Source organism: Phyllobates terribilis, unplaced genomic scaffold (assembly GCF_046119375.1).
Source record: "Phyllobates terribilis strain yellow unplaced genomic scaffold, ASM4611937v1 Scaffold_46__1_contigs__length_10046794, whole genome shotgun sequence".
NCBI classification, from domain to species: Eukaryota; Metazoa; Chordata; class Amphibia; order Anura; family Dendrobatidae; genus Phyllobates; species Phyllobates terribilis.
The window spans coordinates 5,036,059-5,057,380 of record NW_027362806.1 but is presented as its reverse complement, the minus strand read 5'-3'; the positions used below and the strand labels follow the sequence as shown (position 1 = coordinate 5,057,380).

Genomic DNA, 21,322 nt, shown 5'->3' with positions numbered 1-21,322 from the left:
GCGTTCAATTCGCCTGAGGGTCATTTTGAAAATTTGATGATGCCATTTGGGTTAACCAATGCTCCAGCAGTCTTTAAAAAATTTTCATAAATTACATTTTTGAATCTGCTTTTTTTAGTAGAGGTAGACGCTTCTGCTTTTGGGATGAGAGCTGTTCTTTCATGGAAAAAAAAGTGGGTATCTACATCCTTGATGTAGAGTCTTTGAGAAATGGAGACATTGGTTGGAGGGGGCAAGATATAAGGTCTTTACCGATCATAAGAACCTGTTGTATATTGATGCTACTAAGTGCTTAAACACCAGATAGGCTTGGTGGACCCTGTATTTTTTGCCAGTTTGGTTTTGTCGCCGACGGAAGGGTTACCTATTAACAAACTTTAGGTATCGCTCTCTTTATGCGTACATTTTATTAATAAAGTACATGATTCCGTTTTAGCTGGACATGCGGGTTCATTTGCCATTCAGAGATCTCCATCTAGGTCCTTTTGTTGGCAGAATGCTCTTAAGGATATTAAAGAGTATGTCTGTAAGGGCTCATACTCACTTGGGAGAAAAACGGACGGGAGCAATCCGATAAAAAAATCGGATTGCACTCGTACCAATGTTAATCTATGAGGTACATCTCATATGCAATTTTTTTCTCAGCTAAAATAGGACTGAGAAAAAAAACGTCAGCATGCTGCGATTTGCTGCGTATATCGGACGAGACTCGCCAATGCAAGTCAATGGGTCCTAGAAAAAAAACGGACGGCATATGGACCATGCGAGTGCCATTTCACGCACCCTTCTCTTTAGAAAAGCTGTTAATTCATAAGCCCCGTACAGTTGCAATACATTGATACCCGACAATTTAGAATAGAAAGAATAGAACAACACACATAGAATAGATACACACGTGGTCAAAATTGTTGGTACCCCTCGTTTAATGAAAGAAAAACCCACAATGGTCACAGAAAAAACTTGAATCTGACAAAAGTAATAATAAATTAAAAATCTATGAAAATGAACAAATGAAAGACAGACATTGCTTTTCTGCTTCCACAGAATTAAAAAAAAATAAACTCATGAAATCGGCCTGGACAGAAATGATGGTTCTTCTTAACTTAATATTGTGTTGAACCTTTTGAGGCAATCAAACGATTGCTGTAACTGTCAATGAGACTTCTGCACCTCTCGACAGGTATTTTGGCCACTCCTCATGAGCAAACTGCTCCAGTTGTCTCGTGTTTGAAGGTTGCCTTTTCCAGATGGCATGTTTCAGCTCTTTCCAAAGATGCTCAATAGGATTTAGGTCAGGGCTCATAGAAGGCCACTTCAGAATAGTCCAATGTTTTCCTCTTAGCCATTCTTGGGTGTTTTTAGCTGTGTGTTTTGGGTCATTATCCTGTTGCAAGACCCATGACCTGCGACAGAGACCAAGCTTTCTGACACGGGGCAGCACATTTCTCTCTAGAATCCCTTGATAGTCTTGAGATTTCATTGTACCCTGCACAGATTCAAGACACCCTGTGCCAGATGCAGCAAAGCAGCCCCAGAACATAACAGAGCCTCCTCCATGTTTCACAGTAGGGACAGTGTTTTTTTCTTGATATGCTTAATTTTTCCGTCTGTGAACATAGAGCTGATGTGCCTTGCCCAAAACTTCCATTTTTGACTCATCTGTTCATAGGACATTCTCCCAGAAGCTTTATGGCTTGTCAACATGTAGTTTGGCAAATTCCAGTCTGGCTTTTTTTATGATTTTTTTTCAACAATGGTGTTCTCCTTGGTCGTCTCCCATGAAGTCCACTTTGGATCAAACAACGATGGATGGTTCGATCTGACATTGATGTTCCTTGAGCTTGAAGCTCACCTTTAATTTCTTTAAAAGTTTTCCTGGGCTCTTTTGTTACCATTTGTATTATCCGTCTCTTTGATTTGTCATCAATTTTCCTCCTGCGGCCACGTCCAGGGAGGTTGGCTACTGTCCCATGGATCTTAAATTTCTGAATAATATGTGCAACTGTAGTCACAGGAACATCAAGCTGCTTGGAGATGGTCTTATAACCTTTACCTTTAACATGCTTGTCTATAATTTTCTTTCTAATCTCCTGAGACAACTCTTTCCTTTGCTTCCTCTGGCCCATGTTGAGTGTGGTACACACCATGTCACCAAACAGCACAGTGAGTATCTGTAGCCCTATATACAGGCCCACTGACTAACTACAAGATTGTAGACACCTTTAATGCTAATTAGTGGACACAACGTGATTTAACATGTCCCTTTTGTCACATTATTTTCAGGGGCACCATCATTTCTGTCCAGGCCTATTTCATGAGTTTATTTTTCTTTTAAATTCCGTGGAAGCAGAAAAGCAATGTCTGATTTTCATTTGTTAATTTTCATAGATTTTTAATTTATTATTACTTTTGTCAGATTCAAGTTATTTCTGTGACCATTGTGGGTTTTTCTTTCATTAAACGAGGGGTACCAACAATTTTGACCACGTGTGTAGATAGAAAAATGTCAGTCACATACATAAGTAGTACAGTGACCCTGCTGGTTACTGTACTTGTCATTTGTTAAAATAAAGAATTTATAAAAAAAAAAAAAATTGGCGTGGGGTTCCCCGTAATTTTATACTTTAGCAGAAGTTAAGCAGACAGCTGGGGCAGATGTTTGAAGCCTGGGAAGAGGGTAATATCCACGGAGCTTCCCAGGCTACTAATATCAGCCCCCAGCTGAATACTTTGCCTTTACTGGCTATTAAAATGGGGGACCCCTATTTTAACAGCTAGCAGACTATGCAGACAGCTGGGGGCTGATATTAATAGCCTAGGAAGGGGCCATGAATATTGGCCCCCTCCGAGCCTAGAAACAGGAGCCCTCAGCTGCCACAGAAATGGCACATCCATAGAATGCGCCAAATCTGGCACTTAGCCTCGATCTACACACTGCTCTTTAGCGGTGACAGTGGGGTTATACGGTTGGGGTTGATGTCAGCTAATGATGCCACCTGGCATAAAGCCCAGGTTAGTAATGGAGAGGCGTCTATAAGACACCCCCATTACTAACCCCACAGTGATAATGATATGTGAAAAAAAGACAACCACACCATAAAGAAAATAATTTATTTGAAATAAAGACAGACTCCTTTAATAATCTAAATTAAACTCTACTTACCATCACGCCCATTCCACCTGAAGCCAATGTCAGACTCTGTCACATGTGCTCAGTGCGAACCAGCTTTCATCTGTGAAGAGCGCAGGGCACCAGTGGCGACTTGGTCAATCCTGGTGTTCTGTGGCAAATGCCAAGCGTCCTGCAGGGTGTTGGGCTGTGAGCACAACCCCCATCTGTGGACGTCGGGCCCTCATATCACCCTCATGGAGTGAGTCGGTTTCTAACCGTTTGTGCAGACACATGCACAATTGTGGCCTGCTGGAGGTCATTATGCAGGGCTCTGGCAGTGCTCCTCCTGTTCCTCCTTGCACAAAGGCGGAGGTAGCGGTCCTGCTGCTGGGTTTTTGCCCTCCTACGGCCCCCTCCACGTCTCCTGGTGTACTGGCCTGTCTCTTGGTAGAGCGTCAAGCCTCTGGACACTACGCTGACAAGACATAGCAAACCTTCTTCCCACAGCTCATATTGATGTGCCATCCTGGATGAGCTGCATTGCCTGAGCAACTTTTGTGGGTTGTAGAGTCCGTCTCATGCTACCACGAGTGTAAAAGCACAACCAACATTCAAAAGGGGCCAAAACATCAGCCAGAAAGCATTGGTACTGAGATGTGGTCTGTGGTCCCCACCTGCAGAACCACTCCTTTATTGAGGGTGTCTTGATGATTGCCAATAATTTCCATCTATTGTCTATTCCATTTGCACAACAGCATGTGAAATTGATTGTCAATCAATGTTGCTTCCTAAGTGGACAGTTTGATTTCACAGAAGTTTGATTTACTTGGAGTTATATTCTGCTGTTTCAGTGTTCCCTTTATTTTTTGAGCAGTGTGTATATATACAGTGCAGACCAAAAGTTTGGACACACCTCATTTAAAGATTTTTCTGTATTTTCATGACTATGAAAATTGTACATTCACACTGAAGGCATCAAAACTATGAATTAACACATGTGGAATTATATAGTTAACAAAAAAGTGTGAAACAACTGAAAATATGTCTTATATTCTAGGTTCTTCAAAGTAGCCACCTTTTGCTTTGATGACTGCTTTGCACACTCTTGGCATTCTCTTGATGAGATGAGATTTTTTGTTGTTCTCATTCATATTATATATATTCATATATACACACACACACATTATTCTCTCCACTCATGATTATTGGTTGGGTGAAGCCATTTGTTGTCAAACTACTGTGTTTTCTCTTTTTAAATCATAATGACAACCAAAAACATCCGAATGACCCAGATCAAAGGTTCACATACCCCAGTTCTTAACACTGTGTATTGCCCCCTATAACATCAATGACAACTTGAAGTAATTTGTGTGAGAGAGATAGATATATAAAAATATCTATCTAGATATATTGAGAAAATCGCATAGCAATCGCATGACAAGAATACGGAACATTTTATTTCTCACCTATGGGTATGAACCCTAAATGCAAAGTCTTTGCCAGGGCAAAAAGCCTTTCTTCAAACTCAGCGGGTTATCTCTTTCGTAACAATGTTGTCCCAGCCCTTGACCCACTTGTCCATGGACTTTGCCACAGATTTGCTTAACTCTGGTGGTAACACTGTCGTGGTGGTGGACCGTTTTAGCAAAATGGTTCTTTTGGTCCCACTTCAAAAGTTGACAACTGCTAGCAGCTTAGCAACTTTGTTCATTTCTCATATCGTTAAAGTTCATTGTGTTCCCAAAAACATAATTTCTGGTTGAGGGGGTTCAATTTCTGGCTAGTTTGTGGTATAGATTTTGCTCCAGATTGGGTATCAAGCTGTCTTTTCTCTCAGGTTATCATCCTGAGACTGATAGTCAAACTGAAAGGATGAAACAGGAAATAGAGCAGTATTATGGATTGTCTCCTCTAAACAGAAAGACTGGGTGGAGTTTCCGTGCCTTATCAAGTTTCCTTTAAATAACCGATCCTCTAAGGCTACAGGGACCTTGCCTTTTTTTTTTTTATTAGCTGTGGTAGTTTTCATCCAGTGTTTGGGAATTTTTCAGGATGACAGTCTTACATGCCAGAGGAGGAGATTTTGCCCCCAATTAATTAAGGTCTGGTGGGAGGTCAAAAGGGATCTTTTGGTAGTTAGTGACTGGGAAAAAAGAGTTGCTAACCGCAGCTGTAGGAAGGCTCCTATCTTTAAGGTGGGGGATTTTATGTGGTTGTCCTCAAAAAATCTGCACTTAAAAGGTCTACAAAGTTTGCACCTAAATATGAAGGTCATAATAAAATTATTATTTTAAATCATGGGACAGTTAACTTGCAACTTCCTATTGCCTGGAAAATCAATAATTCTTTCCATTCTTCTCTTTTAAAAAAAATGTGAGGGGACACCTGGTCCATAGTTAAGGTGGATTTGAAAGGGTATCAGGAGTCTGGGGTAGAGGGAGTTCTTGGTTCCAGGTGGGTCAGGCGCCGTCTCCAATATCTCGTTAAGTTTAAACATTATTGTCCTTAAGATAACTCCAAAGTTAATTTGGCGGATATTCATGCGATCAAATAGACAGATTATTGGGTGGGGCTGGGGAAAACAGCGGTCATGGTACACATTGTTACCAATAACAAAGTTAGAGGGAGGTGAAAGGTCTTTAAAAGTAATTACAGGGAATTAGGAGAGAAGCTGAAGTACTGGACCTCCAAGGTGGTGCTTTCAGAAATACTGCCGATTCCACTAGCATCACTAGAAAGTCAGCAGGAGCTTAAGGAGATAAATATGTTTCAGAAAGAAAGGGTCTGGGTTCATGGAGAACTGGGCCGACTTCTCTGTCAGCTACAGGCTCTACAGTAGGGACAGGCTGCACCTCAATGGGGAGGGTGCAGCTTTGATGAGGGAGTGAGGGAAAAAAAATGGTCAGATGGAGGGAGGAGCTTTTAAACTAGAATTTTGGGGGAGAGAGGGTAGTTTTGCAAATAAGGGGAGAGAGTACACACAGTGAGACAGTAAAGGTCAATGAGGATTTAAGGGGGCTGGGACATTCAACAAAAGGAGGCGAGTAAGAGTAATAAATGTTTTAATAGTATTATATGTCTGCTGGCAAATTCAAGAAGTCTTGCATACAAAATGAATGAATTAGAGACTCGTATGTCAGCCACAGATTACAATGTGGTGGGCATTACGGAAACCTGGCTGGATGAAAGCCATGACTGGGTGAAACTATAGAGGGTTACACTACATTCAGAAAGGATAGGAAAGAAAAAAAAGGTAGAGGGGTGTGTATTTTCGTTAAATCCAACTTAAGACTTGTGATCAATGACGACATTGGGCGAAGCTTCGACAATGTAGAGTTAGTATGGGTAACTGTACATGGAAATGGTAATAATGGAAAGCTGCTAATTGGAGTTTGCTACAAGCCTCCTAATATAGTTGAACAGGTAGAGGATGAAATGCTGAAAGTGTTGGTTCCCTTAAAATTGTTCCAAAAAATGAAGTAATTGAACATAATTTCACACAAAACCACCAAAAATGGGCAAGACAAAGTTGTTGGCACCTTGCTAAAGTTGTGGGTAAACAACATTGTTTCAAGCATGTGAAGCTTGTTCAAACTTAATTGTGGCAAGTAACAGGTGTGGGCAATATGAAAAGCACACCTGAAACCAGATAAAAAGGGAGAAGTTGATTCAATCTTTGCATTGTGTGCATGTGTGTGCCACACTAAGCATGAAGAACAGAAAGAGGTGAAGAGAACAGTCTGAGGACTTGAGAGCCAAAATTGTTGAAAAATATCAACAATTTCAAGGTTGCAAGTCCATCTCCAGATGTCTGGTGCGCAACCTAATCAATACATTTGCAACCCATGGCACTGTAGCTAATCTCCCTGGATGTGGAAGACAGACAAAAATTGATGAAAGGTTGCACCGCAGGATAGTCCATGTGACGACACAGCTTTCCTCCTTAATTATGCCAGATATACTTTCTGATGGCCAAGAGCAATATACCTTTATTTTTATGTTGACTCTTTTAACCTGTGTTCTTCTTTGGTTGCTCAACACAGACTATTGTTCGTATAAATCTGAATGCTGATCACTTGAGGAGATATTGGTAATTGACGAAGGCTGTTATCTACATCTTATATCCTCTCTTACAATGTATCATCTGCCATACAGGGACTCTGAACAATGAATGTTTCCTAAGATACAGGTGCATCTCACTAAATTAGAATATAATCAAAAAGTTAATTTGTTTGATTTTCAATACAAACAGTGAAACTCATTATGTTGGGTCATTACACACAGAGTGATCTATTTCAAGTATTTATTTCTGTTAATGTTGATGATTATGGCTTACAGCCAATGAAAACACAAAAGTCATTATCTCAGTAAATTAGAATACTTTATAACAACAGCTTGAAAAATGTTTTTAAAATCCGAAATGTCGGCCTACTGAAATGTATGTTCAGTAAATTCACTTAATACTTGGTCGTGGCTCCTTTTGCATCAATTACTGCATCAGTGCAGCGTGGCATGGAGGCGATCAGCCTGTGGCACTGCTGAGGTGTTATGGAAGCCCAGGTTGCTTTGATAGCAGCCTTCAGCTCGTCTGCATTGTTGGGTCTGGGGTCTCTCATCCTCCTCTTGACAATACCCCATAGATTCTCTATAATAGATTCTCTATGGGGTTAAGGTCAGGCGAGTTTGCGGCCAATCAAGCACAGTGATACTGTTGTGTGTAAACCAGGTATTGGTACTTTTGGCAGTGTGGACAGGGGCCAAGTCCTGCTGGAGAATGAAATTTCCATCTCCAAAAAGCTTGTTGGCAGAGGGAAGCATGAAGTGATCTAAAATGTTCTGGTCTGAATAAAACACAGTGGACCTACACGAGCAGATGACATGGCTCCCCAAACCATCACTGATTGTGGAAACTTCACACTAGACCTCAAGCAGGTTGGATTGTGGCCTCTCCACTCTTCCTCCAGACTCTGACACACTCCACAAGGTCTCAGAGTTCCAATTTTCATTTGGAAATCAAGGTTCCAATGACTGCCTTCTGGACATCTGTCAAGTTAGAAGTCTTCCCCGTGATTGTGGAGCCTACTGAAACAGACTAAGGGACATTTTTAAGCTCTTAGGAAGCCTTTGCAGGTGTTTTTTGTTAATTATTTTAATTTGCTGAGATAATGACTTTTGTGTTTTCATTGGCTGTAAGCCATAATCATCAACATTAACAGAAATAAACACTTGGAATAGATCACTCACTCTGTTTGTAATGACTCTATATAATATATGAGTTTCACTTTTTGTATTGAAGAACTAAAATAAATTAACTTTTTGCTGATATTCTAATTTAGTGAGAAGCACCTGTATGTTAAATACCACTGTAGGGTGTTTTCCAGCCAACATTTGGGGGGGATGAGCTGTGGATATTTGAGCATTGTAAATTAATATCATCATCCCTAACCCTTCACTTGTGAATGATGGCTTGAAAGGACAAATTTGAACTATAAAAAGGGGGCCTCTGCATCTGTTCAAAGAGACACTACAGAATGAGAGCCTAAGCACTTGGAATAGATCACTCACTCTGTTTGTAATGACTCTATATAATATATGAGTTTCACTTTTTGTATTGAAGAACTAAAATAAATTAACTTTTTGCTGATATTCTAATTTAGTGAGAAGCACCTGTATGTTAAATACCACTGTAGGGTGTTTTCCAGCCAACATTTGGGGGGGATGAGCTGTGGATATTTGAGCATTGTAAATTAATATCATCATCCCTAACCCTTCACTTGTGAATGATGGCTTGAAAGGACAAATTTGAACTATAAAAAGGGGGCCTCTGCATCTGTTCAAAGAGACACTACAGAATGAGAGCCTAAGGGACCACAGCCCTGGCTGGCAAGATACAGAACTGCTCCACTGACCATTGCTGAACTCTCAGAGATTATGTGAAGAACCAGGTTGGGACAATCGGGTCCCCTGGACACATATCTCACGGCTCTAATCCGGGCAGGTCAGTGGAAATGTGAGACTGTAATTTTACACCATCTCATGTATTTGCTGGGACTGTTTTATATGTTATTAATTGCTGGTGGTTCAATAAATGATTGCCACACTGTATACCTTCACCCTGTGTTGTCTGAGTAGTGTTCTGCCCATGGAAGACCCCGTGTCTTCACAGTCCAGATGTCGGATAAGCAGTCCCAGTCAAGTTCCAGAGAAATTCAAGTGCTTTTGCATGCTCAGGGTGCATCAGTGTCAGCGTGAACTATCCGTCAACATTTGAAATCCTGTGGCGGGAGACCCAGGAAGATCCCACTGCTGACACAGAGGCATAAAAAAGCTGGACTGCAGTTTCCCAAAATGTACATGAGTAAGCCAAAATCCTTCTGGGTAAGCATCTTTTGGACAGATGAGACCAAGATGATGGGCTTTACCAAAATTCTCTATTCTGTTTACCTTAAACAGAATGAAGCTTACAAAGAAAAGAACACAGAACCCACAGTGAAATATGATGGACATTCAAAGATGGTTTGGGGTTGTTTTGTTGCCTCTGGCACTGTGTGCCTTGACTGTGCGCAAGGCATCATGAAATCTGAAGATTACCAAAGGATTTTGGGTCACAATGTAGTGCCTATTGTCAAAAAGCTGGGTTTGCATCCTAGATCATGGGTCTTCCAGCATGGCAATGGACCTCAAACATACTTCAAGAAGCACCAATAATTGGATGGAAACAAAGTGCTGGAGAGTTCTGAATTGGCCAGCAATGAGTATGGATCTAAATCCCATTGAACACCTGTGGAGAGTTCTTAAAATTGCTGTTGGGAGAAAAATATTACAATTTGAAGTCCTCAGTGGTTGATACCATCTTTTCAGTTAGCCATCAAAAGGTAACAAATTGCAAGCTTTTGGGACTACTCAGGTCTCTTCATCAGGCACAGTATAACACAATCTGAAGAGTCACATATTTATACACAACAGGGCACAAGAATAATGCAATAGATAAGACAAGTGATGTGAAGCAGAACTATCAGTATTGGAGAGAGAGAAGCAGTTGTGGCCGTAAATATTGAAACAGTTCATATATAAGGAGTGTGAAAGTTTTATTGTCCTGTGATTGAGGTCTGGTCAATGATTGTGATGCTCCCAAACGGTCTGAGGAACACAATGCTTAGTGGATGTAGGAAGACATAAATCCATGCGATACATTGCTGAGTGCTGCTGAGTGTGCCAAAGATTGTCATAAGCTTGAACTCCCAAATTTATTTTGTCTCTCTGAGATTTGAAATTATGTTTTAATACAAGTAATTTTATGTCCATGATGCTGTGATCAGGGATACAAAAATGTTTGCAGCAGGTATATTTATTTTTTCTATTATTGTGTGGCGATGAAAATTCACCCTTCTAAGTTTTTTGCCCTGTCTGCCCTACATACAGACCCCCAGTTGAACATTTGGTACATATAATTAAGTACACTACATTAGATGTAATGCAGCTGAATGTATATGGGATCTTGTGGTCCTGATGTGAGTTGGGAATCTTTATCTTGTTCGTGGTCATTATAAATGGACAGGTTTTACATTTTTCTGGCTGCAGGGAAAGGTTCCTGTAGCTGTTGGAGAGGACAGGGAGCTTCTGACAATGATGCTTCGTAGATTTTGAGCTGCGTAAATCACCGAAGTTGGGGATCTGGAAATATAGATTGTAATTGGGCATCTTTTTGTAATAATGGTTGTAATTTCGGTGCAGCTTTCCTTAGCACCTCCAGATTTGGATTGTAGGTGACCACGAGAGCCACCCGGTTCCTTTCTTGTTTAGTTTTCAAATGTAGGAGAGGATTCCTTGATATTCTGGTGGCTCTTGCAATCTGGTTTTCAATTGTTGTTGGATGGTAGCCCTGGTTCAAAAAGGTTTTTCTGAGGCCACCAAAGGTGTTGTCTCTGTCCATAGGGTTGGAACATATCCGATTGTATATGATGGCTTGGGTGTACACAATAGAGATTGTGTGTTGTGGATGGAAACTGACCCATTTAAGGGATGTTGGACAGTTAATTGGCTTCTGGCACAGGAATGGTTCTACTTCATTGTTCTATAATTTAATGATGGTGTCCAGAAAAATTAATTTTAGTACAGAAGTACTTGAGTGTTAAGTTTATGGTGGGATGAAATTGATTAAAGTGCTCATGGAACGGCTTTAGCTGTTGCTCAGACTTCGTCCAGATGATTAAAATATTGTCAATGAGGACAAGAAGTCACTTTCAATCTTGGCCATGAAAATTTGCATACTGTGAAGCCATATCCTGTAGATATATGTGGTTATCAAATTCAAAGTAATTGTGCGTCAGGATGATTTTTTTAAGTTTCACCACAAAGGTGAAACTATCCTCCTGGTCTTTTTGCTTCCCCCCCCCCAGCACCTTTTCCTTCTATCACGCTTAGGTTTGTGGGAGGTTATACTTGTTCTTTTTGGTTCTCCTTAGCTTGCCTTCTTTGCCCTATACGAATGTGTTTTAGTTTCTCCCCAAGAGTTTTGTATCTTACTTCACACTTTCCTTTCCCCTAGTTGACAGTGTGTTGCGGCCTCCCCTAAGGTTCCTCAGGAGGTACGAGAAACCCCTCAATGGCCTATTACGGATTTAGATCCGAGGTGGTACTTTAAGTTGTGCAGCTAGTCTGTACAGAGACTAGTTGGGTGTACTTTGCGGCATTTTCCCCTGTGTGGTTTCTCCAGTTGCTATCAAGATGCGCTTTCTGATTAAAACATTTTCTACATTCTGAAAATGAAAAAGGCTTCTCCCCTGTGTGGGTTCTTTGGTGCCTAACAACATCTGATTCATGGTTAAAACATTTTCCACATTCTGAACATGAAAAAAGCTTCTACCCTGTGTGAGATCTCTGATGTTTAATAAGATTTGATTTCTTTGCAAAACATTTCCCACATTCTGAACATGGAAAAGGCTTCTCCCCTGTGTGAGTTATCAGATGTTTGATAAGATTTGATTTCTCTGCAAAATATTTCCCACATTCTGAACATGAAAATGGCTTCTCACCTGTGTGAGTTCTCTCATGTGCGATAAGATTTGATTTCTTTGCAAAACATTTCCCACATTCTGAACAGGTAAATGGCTTCTCCCCTGTGTGAGTTCTCTGATGTGTATCAAGATGTGATTTCTGTATAAAACATTTCCCACAATCTAAACATGAAAAAGGCTTCTCCCCTGTGTGTATTTTCTGATGCTTAACAAAGCTTGATTTCTGGTTAAAACATTTTCCGCATTCTGAACATGAAAAAGGCGTTTCCCCTATGTGAGTTATCTGATGTCTGAGGACATTTGCTTTCTTTGTAAACCATTTCCCACATTCTGAACATGAAAATGGCTTCTCCCCTGTGTGAGTTTTCTGATGTTTCATAAGATTTGATTTCTTTGCAAAACATTTCCCACATTCTGAACATGAAAATGGTTTCTCCCCTGTGTGAATTCTCTGATGATTAAGAAGAGACACATTCTTCACAAAACATTTCCCACATTCTGAACATGAAAAAGGCTTCTTCCCTGTGTGAGTTCTTTGATGTTTGGTAAGACTTGATTTCTTTGCGAAACATTTTCCACATTGTGAACATGAAAATGGCATCTCCCCTGTGTGAGTTCTTTGGTGACTAACAAGATCTGATTTCTGGTTAAAACATCTATCACACTTGGAACAGGAAATTTGATTCTCTGCTGTGTACATTTTTTGATGTTTAAGAAAAGACTTTTTGAGAGGAAAACTATTTCTATATTCTGAAGGTGAAAATGGCTTTTTTGCTTTAGGAGCAGTTTGTTTTTTAATGCCTCTTTTGTGACTATGATTTTCCTTAGTAGTCGGTAATGAATCAGAAGACAGGACTTGTTTTAAAGAATCAGATGATTGATCTTCGCTGTAAAGGGATGATGGTATATCTGGAGTAATGGCATTCACTTCAATTGTATCCTGTGGGATCTCAAGATCATTGGATTTAAAAATTGAAGATGTCAGCTGTCCCTCTGATCTCCTGGTACAGTCATCTGCCAAGAATAAAACAAATTATTTTTTTTAGTAAAATATACTTGAATTTTATATTTTTGAACATTTTTAATTAAACTATCTGTAGAAATGGCAAGTTATGTAAAAACATTGAATTATTCACCAAGACAATGACAGTTCCCAGTCTAATAGAAAACTTCATAGGATGAACCAGTAGAGCGTGGTGTTCAACGGTTTGTTCATTCTGCATCCAAAATATGGAATAAAAAGCCACCAAACAATGTTATGTAGATGAATATAACACCAATAAAAACTTCCACTCATCTCACAAAAAACAATTCCCCACTCAGGTCCATCATCTGTCAGTGGGAAAACAAAAGTTTCCAAATTATTAAGGTCTCAAAAGGCTCTTGAAAAGCAACATGGCTTCCATATACTAATCCAGCAATATCCGCTCTCCCAAAGTGAAATCTCCCCCTCGTTTCCGAGCCTTGCAGTGCGCCCAAACCACATTTATCATCCATGTATTTGGCATTACTATAGTGAGAAAAAAACACTTAATTTACGTTGTGTCTCTCCTGGAGCACAATCTGGACACTATGTGTTGGGCAATAAAATAATATATTTGTAATTTTCACTCTCCAACATCTAATGTGATAATGTCCAGGAAGTGTCTGTGGAGTCAAAGTAGTCACTACTTCTATAGACTAATTCACTGAGGGTAAAAACTTCCAAAATGGAGTCACTTTCTGGGGATTTCTACCGCTCTGGTTTTTTGCCATTTTGTCATATTAGGGCTCCTGCAAATGGTGTGCCCCATCTCCTGTGTAATCTGCTCCTGCGACATCTGCTCCTGTCACCATACGTGGCCTCATTCATTCTGCAGAGAATCTAACTTTGTGATATATGTAATCAAATGCCCATGTGGTCTACTATACGTATGGAAAACTATTCAACACATTAGGGACTGCATTGCCAGCCACAAATCCACTATCCGTTGCTGCAAACCCTGGTGTGGTAAAGCGATTTGCTCGGCTCTCACAGAGGCAGAAACACTTATTGGGTTAACTTACAGTTGGTTTATTAATTAATGGCATAAACCATGGCAGGGTTCCGCAAAATAAACAAGGCCTATCCGGGATAACGGGAAACAAAAAGATAAAGTATAGTACAGTTCATAGGTGAGCGGGGTTTCGCCCGCTCCAGGTAACACAAAGTTCCACCACAAAGTCCTTCTGTGGAGCTCTCTGGCTTCCACACACATGGTCTGGAGACTTCCTTCACCAGACAGAAAAAAAAAACAGTGGCTGAGCATTTCACTTCTGCAGCCACATCCTTCAGGTGGAGATATGGTGAGTAGGCGGCCCGCACATCTCAAACCTACTCACAAAGGTGGTGTCACCTGCCTGTGACTCAAGCTCCGGGGGAACAGGTCCAAGCACACACACTTCCGGTCTGGCAGTAATCGGGGAAACATACATAAACCCTCCAGCCACAACTAGAGACAGATGCACGAGACGTAGGCGCGGGAGCGCCTGTTCACAGCTCCATTAAAGGTAGCTACCCAGCACACGTTGTGCAGACAGACAAGCCACCTGGCATGATCATATAACATGCTTCTATACTGATCTGTTACTTAATAAGCTTTATTACTTATCTATATTGCTCATATGTCTCTGTCCTATACCTAACATGCCTTTATACTCAACTATTTGGGGACCTATATTCCTTATGTCTCTGCCCTGATACCTAACTTTTTAACCATCTAAGGTCTGTCATTCTACTCCTTGGCCCCGGCTCCTTTGCTCCTCCACTTAATCATTAATCATTTTGGGGCGCGTCATTACAAATTCCCTTCTTCGGTGGGAGAGCCACCATCCTCCCCCCTCTGAAGAAGGGAATACCAAAAGGCCAATACATCAGGCTGAGAAGGAATTGTTCGACTGATGGTGAATTTATACAGCAGGCTAAGGAAATGAGAGAGAGGTCTAAACGAAGGGGATACCCTGATTGGGTTTTGAGAAGGGCGCACCAGTTTGCTTTTAAACAAAATAGAGAAAATCTGCTCTCTCCAAGAACAAAAGACGATAATGAAAAAGGAAAAGAACTTATTAGGTTGATTGCGACATACGATAATGGTGCCCCACAAGCAAGGGTCATTATAGAAAAATATTCGGGAATTCTACCATAGACGAGGATTTGAAAAAAGTTGTTGGTACAAAACCACAAATCACGTTTCACAGAAACAAAACGATTGGAGACAGGGTTGTCAAAAGTCATTTTGTGCAATCTAAAAAGGACAAGTCTTGGTTACCAGGGAGACCGAATGGCTGCTACAATTGCAGTGGATGCGTGGCCTGTCCGAATGATAAGACTACAAAAACCTTTATGAGTAACGTTACAGGACTGTCCTTTGATATTAGAAGTTTTATTAATTGTAGAACAACATTTGTGATATATAAAGCAACATGTATTTGCAAAAAGGAGTAAATAGGGAAGACCATACGAGAAATGAGAAGAAGAATAGGAGAGCATCTAAATGATATTGCAATCAATAATGACACGCCCATTGCTAAACATGTAAATTTAGTGCATGGGGGGATCCGAAAGTAATATCATTTACGGGAATTGGTTGCATGAAAATGAATAGTGGGGGGGGACATGGACAGAATCCTACAGCAAAAAGAAGCAAGATGGATTTTCCGGTTGAACACCATGACCCCTAAGTGGCTCAATGAGCAACTTGGCTATAGTTGTTTTATCTGAAAGGAGTATCTCCTGATCCCCACCTTACAAAATCCTCCCCCTCGCTTCCCCCCGTTTGATCATGCTTACGTGAAGCGTCCCATTACATGAGCCTGTCAAAATCAGATTTTTGAGCCTTTAAAATCTTGAGTGCCTTCAAAAGAAGGTGATATTTATATCCTTAAGGATTATATACCCTTAGGAAGAAGGGAAATTTATGGATAGATATATAATATATGACATTGTGGGCAACAGGCTGCTTAAAGAGTGCTTTCAGAATGAAATAGTATATTTAAATTATAAAAAAAAACAACCTGGAGGTCTGAACTGAGACATAAATTGATGTGCATGCAAAATGTAGATGCATGTTCACACAAGGCCATTGAACAGAGAGAAACCAAAGACAAGAAAAAATACCCAAATAACTGAAAGTAAATGTATAGATCGCACAGTGCAAAAATAATAATAAATAATAAAGGGTATTTAGTTAACATAATTTTGATCAAAATAATGTATAAGCTATCCCGAAACTTCACGGCAACCCTTATGGGACAGTCCTAACTCTAGTATTAAAAACCTTACCATTTGTCAAGTGACATACATATGGACATAGGCAGAGAGACTTGATCCCTAGTATAAGCATAAAACCGTGGCAGAATGAGCGCGTCAGCCCAGACAAAGGGCGGCCACACCCTTTTATATGCACTAAAGCATACTGACTGCAAAGAAAAAAAACCTGGAGGTCTGAACTGAGACATAAATTGATGTGCATGCAAAATGTGGATGCATGTTCACACAAGGCCACTGAACAGAGAGAAACCAAAGAAGCAAAAATTATGTTAACTAAATACCCTTTATTATTTATTATTATTTTTGCACTGTGCGATCTATACATTTACTTCCAGTTATTTGGGTATTCTTTGGTATATTTAAATTATGTCGCCTGATGAAGTTTGTATTTAAAGCTGCCAGCCTACCCCAAGTAGGAAGGAGCATCATGTGCGATTTGATTGATGGTCACTATGGCAGTGGTAATCATTGAGAAATAATACGGTATATATGGGGACATGTGACCATATGTGGTCGGCCGTGTGACTGAGGCGTTTCGGGTGCCACGTGACCGGAAGCGTTGTGGAGTCCACGGCCACATGTTGTAACATATGGCTGAGTGTAGGCGGCTGTAAAAATGGGGCTGCATTGCGTGATCGCGGCATGCCGGGCGGCCAGAAATTATGTGATTGGGTATGTCAGGTGGGTATGTCACGTGATTGTGACCTGCCGGGCGTCCGGAAATGATGCGGTCGGCGGTGTCACGTCGTCACGGCTTGTCGGGCGGTGGAAATGATGCGATCGAGGGAGACCCAGCCGTGTCATGTGATTGTGAGACTCCGCGCTGCAGAAAATGACATGTTTTGAAAGAGTGGGAATACATATAAGGTGGTCAAAATGGAATGAGTCTGATGAGAGCACTATTATGGGATAATGTATTTGAAAAAGGAATGGGTTTGATAGAGATAAACCCTGGAATTATAGCAACCAAAATATAAGACACATATAAGCCCCGCCCAGGAAGTGACATAGGACTCCCTGGAAAGGAGGGAAAGTAAACCTATTTACATACAGGAAGTGAGTGTGTGGGATTATCTCCTCATACAGTTTTTGGAAAAATAGTGGAGGCAGCGCTCTGCACGACTGTAATGAACACTCACTATTGTGAGCCTCATTGAATTTTTTGTTTTACTCACTTTGACACTTTATTGGCACAGAGTCACCTTCTCTCTTTGCATTAATTGTGCCTTCCACAAAATGCTAAACATACTCCCCTGATGAATTCTCCGTAAGGAGAAAGAAACGTGTCGGGAGGGTTTTTGTGGGATATGTTAGAAGGTACACTTGGGTACTGCCCGTGTCGGGGCGGGAGCTAAACCCAGGGGCATGACAGGGGGGCATCAGTCCTCAGAAAAAGATCAACAGACAGACAGAAATTCCCGGATGGTGCCTAGATGCAAAATGGGTGAGAACCAAACATTTTCTTTCTATATTGCACAATAGCACTTTAGATTATGATTAATGTTATTTAACAGTCAGGACTGGATATATTCATCCGGAGACCGTATCCTGTAAATATCTGTAATGAGTCTTTTTGTGTCCTTAGGTTAATAGGGGTTATGTTGATTCAGTAATGGATATATAGGATATAAAGTTTTATAGGTATAAGTGAAGGTTATGTTATAAGAGAATCCTCTCTGCTGTGAGTTGTCCTTTTGTTTAGGAATTGAAGGACAGGTCCTAATAAAATGTCCCTTTTTCCCAGAAAAAAAAAATACGCCTTTTTTCTTGCGAATCTCCGGGGAAATGTATGATGTAAAGGCACCCCCTAACTGCATGGGTTCTGCTACCTCCCCCAGTACTGGTTCACCTCCAGACCGCTCCCCCGGCAGAGGTCTGTCACATCTGACACACCCGTGACACCATCCCAGCCTTGTGCAGGTTTACAATTTTGTCCCTGGTGTCCTTACACAGCTCTTTGGACTTGCCCATGGTGGAGAGGTTAGAATGTGATTGATTGAGTGTGTGGACAGGTGTCTTTTATACATCTAACAAGGTGCAATTAATACAGGTAATGAGTGCAGAGTAGGAGGCTTCATAAAGAAAGACTAACAGGTTTGTGGGAGCCAGAATTCTCGCGGGTTGGTCGGTGATCAAATACTTATTTCATTCAATAAAATGTCACTTAATTGACGCTGAGAAGGCGTCTGACCCGTCAATTGGTCGTTCGTCTTCTCGCTGTTAAATAGGTTTGGGTTTGTGGGTCCTATTATTCACTCCATTAGATCCCTTTATTCAAGACCCTCGGTGAAGGCGTCTGTTAATGGCACCATGTCTGATGAACAGCCTGTTTGTTAGGCAAATCCCTGCATGTGTCACAGCAGCCCAACCGCCATGACACATGAGCCGCGGCGGCACCAACATAGATGCCGAGCACCAGAGCGCGCTCACCGAAGGGTTAACAATCCACGCGCCCTCATCACTAATGAGAACAAGACGTCTCCTCCCTTCCTGTCTCCATAGTTGGGTCGTATGTATCTATCACAGGAAACAGAAACCTTATGATTCTTATAAAGGGGCAACACAAGACCCCAAAAGAGTCTCCGTGCTGAAGGGGTTAATGCCCCCTGCGCCCAGTAATGGGGTCTCCACATACCTCCACCTGCAGAGCCGCCACCACATATATGGCTGCTGTGTGCGCACAGGACCTGTGATGAGGTCACAGGAGGGGAGGAGTCAGGGGTCACATGATCAGGGGCCTCAGTGGATGCAGGACTCTGCTGTGCTGGTTGTCATGGTGCTGGATGAGCTGAAGTTTATGTGTGGGGTCAGGAGGGGTTTACAGTGTGGATGTAGCAGAGCCGCGCGTGTACGAGGTGTACGGAGCAGAGCCGTGTGTGTACGAGGCGTACGGAGCGGAGCCGCGCGTGCACGAGGTGTACGGAGCGGAGCCGCGCGTGTACGAGGTGTACGGAGCGGAGCCGCGCGTGTACGAGGTGTACGGAGCGGAGCCGCGCGTGTACGAGGTGTACGGAGCGGAGCCGCGCGTGTACGAGGTGTACGGAGCGGAGCCGCGCGTGTACGAGGTGTACGGAGCGGAGCCGAGCGTGTACGAGGTGTACGGAGCAGAGCCGAGCGTGTACGAGGTGTACGGAGCGGAGCCGAGCGTGTACGAGGTGTACGGAGCGGAGCCGAGCGTGTGCGATGCGTACGGAGCGGAGCCGAGCGTGTGCGAGGCGTACGGAGCGGAGCCGAGCGTGTGCGAGGCGTACGGAGCGGAGCCGAGCGTGTGCGAGGCGTACGGAGCGGAGCCGAGCGTGTGCGAGGCGTACGGAGCGGAGCCGCGCGTGTGCGAGGCGTACGGAGCGGAGCCGCGCGTGTGCGAGGCGTACGGAGCGGAGCCGCGCGTGTGCGAGGCGTACGGAGCGGAGCCGCGCGTGTGCGAGGCGTACGGAGCGGAGCCGCGCGTGTGCGAGGCGTACGGAGCGGAGCCGCGCGTGTGCGAGGCGTACGGAGCGGAGCCGCGCGTGTGCGAGGCGTACGGAGCGGAGCCGCGCGTGTGCGAGGCTTACGGAGCGGAGCCGCGCGTGTGCGAGGCTTACGGAGCGGAGCCGCGCGTGTGCGAGGCTTACGGAGCGGAGCCGCGCGTGTGCGAGGCTTACGGAGCGGAGCCGCGCGTGTACGAGGCGTACGGAGCGGAGCCGCGCGTGTACGAGGCGTACGGAGCGGAGCCGCGCGTGTACGAGGCGTACGGAGCGGAGCCCTGTGTACAAGGCGTACGGAGCGGAGTCGTGCGTGTACGAGGTGTACGGAGCGGAGCCCTGTGTACGAGGTGTACGGAGCGGAGCCCTGTGTACGAGGTGTACGGAGCGGAGTTGTGTGTATACGAGGTGTAAGGAGCGGAGTTGTGTGTATACGAGGTGGCCATGTAGTGGAGTAAACGAATACTGTTATAAAGACCACATAACATGTTCCAGTAAAGGTGTAGTGTATAGCCTCAAATGTCCATGCAACAAATTATACACAGGACAAACTATTCGCCAGATGAGCACGAGGATAGGCGAACATATATGGAATATTAAGAATAAATTTGATGGCCATCCGCTATCAAAGCACTTTATGGAAAAATATGGAGACTCCATCGAGAATATCCAAGTTCTGGGTATTCAAGTGGTACAGAAATACTGGCGAAAGGGTGACTTCATTAAACAGATTCCAGGGCAGAAGCCACTGGATATTTACACTGGACACTGAGACCAAAGGGCCTCAATAGTGAAATCAAACTATTTGCCTGCAACTAAATCTAACAAGGAAAGGGGATTATCATGCGACTGATTGATACATGACATTTGTATCCAATTTACCAGCACGGATATAAAAAGTCCACAAACCCTGAAGGCCAATCCCTGACGAAGGAAACCACTAGATTTCCGAAACGGGTAGAAACTGGTCCTCTGTGACCTCCGTATGGATCCTAACCACGTGTCTCGCAGGTTCTGAAGTGTCGAGCGCACCAACCTCCAGAGGCGACCCTCCCACTTAGTCACCAGCCGGGATTAAGTGTATCCAGTGTGCCGCCCGCCGGGCCTACTCCTAACCTCTGGAGAGATCCATCGCCCTCCACCTATCAGCGGTATAAAGGTCCTACCACCAAACAGTCTGCCAATGCCGGCATCTACGAGACACAAGCACCCAGCTGCGCTGCCATCGCAGAACTCCTGGTCTTCACATACTTCCTCTTCTAGATGGTTCAACCACATTGGCAAGCCTTTTACTAGCTATCACATACCAGTCACAGACTCCATAGACCAGATAAGGTCACCAGGTATTTTGCCAGATAGCTTATTTCATCAAGTCTATTACTTATTCTAGCTACTTACTCAATAGCACTTATCTAATCCCATCGTCTATTTTCAGAATCTAATA

General features: G+C 42.8%; 1 protein-coding gene across 1 annotated transcript; it reads right to left on the bottom strand.

Annotated features, from left to right (window-relative positions):
• Positions 1 to 10,183: 10,183 nt before the first annotated feature.
• On the bottom strand, positions 10,184 to 20,497 carry LOC141191504 (uncharacterized). The gene is made up of 3 exons (XM_073661399.1): positions 20,431 to 20,497; positions 19,053 to 19,181; positions 10,184 to 13,143 (listed from the first exon to the last, which is right to left on the bottom strand). The coding sequence occupies exons 1-3, from the start codon at positions 20,495 to 20,497 to the stop codon at positions 11,975 to 11,977; spliced, it is 1,365 nt and encodes a 454-aa protein (XP_073517500.1). The 3' UTR covers positions 10,184 to 11,974.
• Positions 20,498 to 21,322: the final 825 nt, after the last annotated feature.

Bases quoted from the DNA above. Each gene is read 5' to 3' on its own strand.
- LOC141191504 (XM_073661399.1), bottom strand. From the start codon at position 20,497: ATGGCCATCAAATTTATTCTTAATATTCCATATATGTTCGCCTATCCT. The intron at 19,182-20,430 runs GTTTGTCCTGTG...CATGACAACCAG, and splicing joins TCGTGCTCATCTGGCGAATA to CACAGCAGAGTCCTGCATCC. The intron at 13,144-19,052 runs GTATGTGGAGAC...TATTCTTGGCAG, and splicing joins TGGCGGCTCTGCAGGTGGAG to ATGACTGTACCAGGAGATCA.